The 6,005-nt window shown below is 41.1% G+C and overlaps 1 protein-coding gene across 1 annotated transcript; it reads right to left on the reverse strand.

Moving 5' to 3' along the window:
• Nucleotides 1-284: 284 nt before the first annotated feature.
• Pifo (primary cilia formation) lies at nt 285-5,663 on the reverse strand. Its single transcript, XM_048349960.1, has 6 exons — nt 5,573-5,663; nt 5,289-5,431; nt 4,793-4,888; nt 3,116-3,246; nt 1,978-2,095; nt 285-540 (listed from the first exon to the last, which is right to left on the reverse strand). Exons 1-6 carry the CDS (start codon nt 5,604-5,606, stop codon nt 472-474), a joined length of 591 nt encoding a protein of 196 aa, XP_048205917.1. The 5' UTR covers nt 5,607-5,663; the 3' UTR covers nt 285-471.
• Between the last annotated feature and the right edge of the window lie 342 nt (nt 5,664-6,005).

Below are 6,005 nucleotides of genomic sequence, written 5' to 3' on the forward strand. Positions count from 1 at the left end.
TTGGGGAAGATAACCAAATCAGGGCCTTCGCATTCCTGATCAGGGAACTCCAAAGCTTGGAAGAGGCTCCTAACACATAAGCATTTTAAACTGTTTTTAAATTATCCTCTGTATCTAACAAGCCCAAATGCCATCTAAGTCCTTGACATGTATAGGCCAAAAGCCACCTAGTACTAGAGCTAGGAGTAGAACATATAAAAACCAGCACCTGGAATTAGAGGTAGAGATGCATAGATAGTTCACACAAAATGAAATCACCCAACTTCAGACCACAAACCAAAAGATGGAGATAGAACACTCAACCAGTCTTTTATGCTTGCATATAGTAATTATGGAGACCCTTTACTCCTCTCCCTCCACCCCAAGATGGCAGACAAGAGGGCCACAGAATGCAGAAGTAGAAGAAGGCCTCTCTCCTCAGTCCTGGAGATTCCGTGGTCAAGAAGAGCACATGAAGGTAGTGACTGCTTCTCAATTGTAATATAGGCTGAAGTAAGCCACACGGTTCCGATGCTTTCTGAAGTCTTTGTCTGTTGACAGCTGCAATGAAACAATATTGTCTAGACCAATATTCTAATATTAAGCCTCTATCTGCAGGCTTCCTGGCTGTGCATTATAGCTATCTGGCTCAGTTGAACCCCAATTCCATAGTAATCTAGCCCTATTGGTTCAATATTTGTGCAAATCTACTCTTCCTCATCTTATAATGCTATATATCATTCAACAAATTATTTAATACTTGGTACACTTTCTGGTATTTTACAGGCTTCTTGAGGAGAAGGATTATATATTTAATTCTGGAATGCTATCACAGGGTACAGCACAATGGTATTAATACATTAAGTGTTTAACAAATATTTTTGGAGTTAATTCTAAATTTCACTAGGAAAAATGCACTACTAAAATTATACTAGCTAACACAAATCAAAGATATATTATGTGTCAGGAACTGTGTGAAATACTTTTCTATATTACTTTAATAGTTAAACTTAGCATGGTGTCAGTGGCTCATGCCTGTAATCCTAGCTACTCAGGAGGCTGAGATCTGAGGATTCCATTTTAAACCCAGCCTGGGCAGGAAAGTCTGTGAGATTCTTATCTCCAATTAACCACCAAACAGCTAGAAGTGGTGGAGTGATAGCCCTGAGCAAAAAAAAGCTCAGGGACAGTCCCTGGACCCTGAGCCCAAGTCCTAGGATTGCACACACAAAAAATTAAAATTTAATATTAATTGTATCATTAGATCAATTGTATTATCATACTCGTTTTATAAATAAGAAAATTAGGACTAAGAAAAAATAAAGGACTTGTTTAACATCACACAGCAAGTCAATTAACTATAGCTAGTGGAACCCAGGTATTACTTATCCTATAATTGTGCTCTTATCTACAGCTCTCTAATGATGTAACATACAAGTGGTGTACTGAAAGAAGCAATTCATTAGGAGTCATAAGATTTGGATTCTAGCTGCACAATTTGTACAAACCACTCCATTCCTAGTACCCATCCCTATCTGTCATTTAGGGATTACTTGAAGATCAAATACCTAAGTATGAGTTTTGGCTATACATATATACCCCTTTCAAAATTGTATGAAGTTATATAAGTCTCCAGGAAATTCCTTATACTCATATACACACAACCTTGTGCGCATAATTTCAAGAAACAATGCACTTCCTGAAGTTTTATTCTTTACAGATTCCTAGTTATGACATGACTAGACAGAGTAGCTTTTAGAAGTTCAAATCATGTCACCTCACTATTTTTTTTTTTTGGTGATGATAATTTTCTCCTTCACAGTACACATGTTAACCTTCACAATGATGAACATCATCATTCTAATCTACAAAGCTTATGAACTCTACCAACATTAACAATAATACTATTTCTTCCAGATCAGGTGATATGTACATTTATTTCCTTAGTATCATCTATTTCCTCTTTCTCTCTCATTCCCTCCCTCACATCACCATTACCTCAGTTTTCAGGGTTCTTTTCTCTAGACATGGAACCTGATCCCAGTCTGGAGCTCCAAATACCATTGGCCAAGAAACTTTTAAGGGTGGCCTTTTTTCCGGGTTGTATGTGCCAGGACTAGAAATAAAAATACAAGCGTGTAATGAGTTAGTGACCATGAACTCCACAGTAGCACATCCATTCCTGAACTCCTTGGGGAATGATAACTGATGAACCTCTTGGTGTCAGGAAAATATGCTTGTTAATGTGTTTCTAACTAGAGCTTCGTGTTAGAGATAGTCATCCCCAGTTAGGGTAAAGATTGATTCTAGTTTAGAAAGTATTTCTGCCGCTCAATGTCCTTAGCTGAGCCATCAAAACATCCCTAGGGAGGTTAGTGGTGAGCCGGCATTACCCATAATTTGAAGTTGATGATTAGCATGCATCAACAATCTTTCTGTAATTGATTATATTTTCTTAGCTATTGTCTTTTTCAGAATATTTTACGACTTTATCGTGGGAAATGATAATTAGGGAAGACATGGCAGGGTATGGGGTGTCAAGATTCAACTCCTAAACTTAAATGCAATCTTGGAATGTTACTCTTTGACCCTTGGATTTCTCATCACTAAAGATTTTAAGCATTTGCTATATAACTCCATATATTGAGTTCCTAAAACATTTGTAATAAGCATTTTAGCCTATAAAGCCTTTGTAAACCCTAGGCCACCCTCATTCTTTTTTTCTCATTGTGTCCTTGTTCTCTACACTACAGGGTTTAGCATCTTCTTCTTCTCTTTTTTTTTACTCCAATGCCAATTCTTTCTCAAATATACTAAATATTAGAAATATTAGAAAACTAAGATGGTTCTTACCTGTCTAGGCTCCAACATAAAAGCTCCAAAATTAATATCAGGAGCATTGTGTGATGAGTGCGCTGCAAGATCCCTGGAACCTACAAAACTACCTGGCACAAAATACATGTCTAGTTCATGAATAACAGATTTTACAATGCCAGGGATCTGGAAAATGAAAGGTTAAGTATTTCAAGGTAAGTTGTTGTTTCTTTAACTGGGATGGTTTGTATGTAATCCCTGATTTAAGGACTGCTTTTCCTAATGGTTTTTCCTCAAGAGCACTAGAAAAGAGGAGACATACCCAGGATAAGATGTTTCCTTTGAATACATCCCAAATCGAGGCATCAAAGTATTAAATGGAGCGAAACTTTGCTTGAGTTTCTGTTCACCAGTGGTTACTTTCTGGTACTTGCCTGGGTAAGGTGTTGTATCCTGTTACCAAGAAAAGAATCAATGTGTTAGAGGATGATGTGTGTGTATGTGTGTGCGTGCGCGTGCACATGCTTCTGTGTGTGCATCTATCATGTATCTCCTTATGATTAAAAAAGAGTCATTTTTTTCTAACCATAAATCATGCTTCTGTCATTTCAAGACATATAAACAGGCTTTTCTGGATGGAAAAACAATCAAGATGTTGGAAAGGATTGGCTAAGGACAAATAGTACAGAGACTGTAAACATAAACAAAGATGGGGAGAAAACCCAGGTTACTTGCCCCAGCCCATAACCTCACTAGAAGATTATAAGACCTTGTATCCCCTATTCATTGGGTTTACATGTCAGGAAACATTCAGGAAAAGATTAAGACCAATAGTAAAGCACTTGTCTAGTATGGCAAAGCTCTGAGGTCAATCTTTTACTATATTGTAAAAAAAAAAAAAAAGAAGTTCTATATTCAGCATTTGAATCCATTCACACAAAAGGCTGGAAAAGTCAGAATCAGTTTTTTTTAAACTGGCAAGATAATATTATATATAATATGGTGACACAGCCATTGGGAATATGGCCTGTTGGTAAAGTGCTTGCTTCATATACATGAAGCCCTGTGTTCAATTCCTCAGCATCACATATATAGAAAAAAAAGCCGGAAGTAGCACTATGGCTCAATGGTAGAGTGCTAGCCTTGAGCAAAAAAGAAGCCAGGGACAGTATTGGAAGTAGGAAATTGAAAGGGAATACCAAAATTGAGAGACACAGGGTAAAAAAAGACAAACAACTACAAAAGCAATACTTGCAAAACTGTTTGGTGTAAGTGAACTGAGAACCTCCGTGGGGTGGGGGGGAAAGGAAAGGGGGAGGAGAAAGGGGGGTATGAGGGACAAGGTAACAAACTGTACAAGAAATGTATACAGTGCCTAACGTATGAAACTGTAACTTTTCTGTACATCAGTTTGATAATAAAAATTTGAAAAAAATAACAACAACAATGATTAAAAAAAAAAAAAAAAAAAAGAAGGGCTGGGGATATAGCCTAGTGGCAAGAGTGCCTGCCTCGGATACACGAGGCCCTAGGTTCGATTCCCCAGCACCACATATACAGAAAACGGCCAGAAGCGGCGCTGTGGCTCAAGTGGCAGAGTGCTAGCCTTGAGCGGGAAGAAGCCAGGGACAGTGCTCAGGCCCTGAGTCCAAGGCCCAGGACTGGCCAAAAAAAAAAAAAAAAAGAAGCCAGGGACAGTACTCAGGCTGTGAGTTCAAGCCCCAGGACTGGCAAAAAAAAAAAAAAAAAAACCACCAAAAATAATATATTGATACATATTACACACACACACACACACACACACACACACACACACACACACACACATCTTCCAGTATTTGAAATGTAGGCATCTCAGCACTGAAGCCCTTGTCTGGGGACCAGATTTTTTCAGTGGACTGTCTTCTAGTCTCCCCAGGACTCTCACACACATTTGCAATGTGAATGCCCAAGTGTTTCATGTAACAACTTAGATTAGCCTGCAAGACCAGCACATTACCTTGATTGTCTTAAATCTTGCCGCTGTTCTGGCTCCAAGAGTATATCCTTTCACACTGGTGGGAATCTTAGATAAGCTGTATGCCAAACCATTCCACTGTGAGTGGGAGGGAAGGGGGGAGGGAAGAGAAAGGAAATGTCAGTAACACCAGTAACATCCTTCAAAATGCTGTGAACTTAGAATGTTCCTCTCTGAACCTTCTTTGCAAGACATTTCTCTTTCTTGACTCCTTCGAGACCATCTAAACATACACCACAGGTGTGATTTTACAAAAGGGTGTGGCTGGATAGGTCAAATAAAAGGCATTTCTGAATTCTAGTGAATTCAGTCTTCTGAGCCCCACAGGAGCTGAACTCACTCTAATACAATAGCCTGATGACTGAACTAAAGGGAAGGAAGCTGGCGTAAGATATCTTCAAGTTTTTCCTCCAGAGACTTGAGTTATCCTTCCACAGGCAGGGAACCCACACCCACCTAAAGGCAGGTGAATACTCACATCTGTTTCTGTGTACCGTCCAGGCCCACGGTGAGGCGCCCCCCTAATAGGGAGAAACTTGTTCCCCAGTCGGCTTGGGGGATGGTAGTAAGGAAAGAGCTTTCTTGGTTGACATGTTCCAAAGGAGTAGTTCTCCGGCAAACCTAAAGATCAACAAAGAGGCGAAACTCCGAGTGAGGGGAGGCTCCCTACACTGTGACAGCCTATTGGTGGCCTGGTGGAGGGGAGGGCCCAGCTCTTACAAAAACCAAACCCAGATCTGGGGAGAGAGAGTGCCAACTGACCTTCCTCCCACTTTATCTTTCTTGGCTTCCCCATCTTCCTCCTGCCCTTGCTCCCCACCCTTCCGCAGATCTGGATCTGCCTATGCACATCTCCCGCGCGCTCGGCTCAGTCTCTCAGTGTGTACTGGCGTTGCCAAGGAAACGGGGGCAGTCCACTGTGCCAGTGAGAGCGACTGTGCAGCAGGCGGGGAGGCATCTTCCCAGCTCCTTTTCGGGTGGAGACCAGCAACTGGCGTCGAGGAACCTAGCGCCCAGACATCATGAAGTCAGCTGGTAGCCTCAGGTGAGAGGATCTGCTAGACCCGCGGCTGGAGGAGCTGCGCGGGCGAAGGGGTAGCAAAGGCCTCTGGACTCGCCCCCACGCTGTGCACTGTGGTAGAGGTGTGGTAGAGTGGGGTCTGGACAATCACCACAGCTGCAAAGTTGGTATAGA

Source organism: Perognathus longimembris, chromosome 7, assembly GCF_023159225.1.
Source record: "Perognathus longimembris pacificus isolate PPM17 chromosome 7, ASM2315922v1, whole genome shotgun sequence".
NCBI lineage: Eukaryota > Metazoa > Chordata > Mammalia > Rodentia > Heteromyidae > Perognathus > Perognathus longimembris.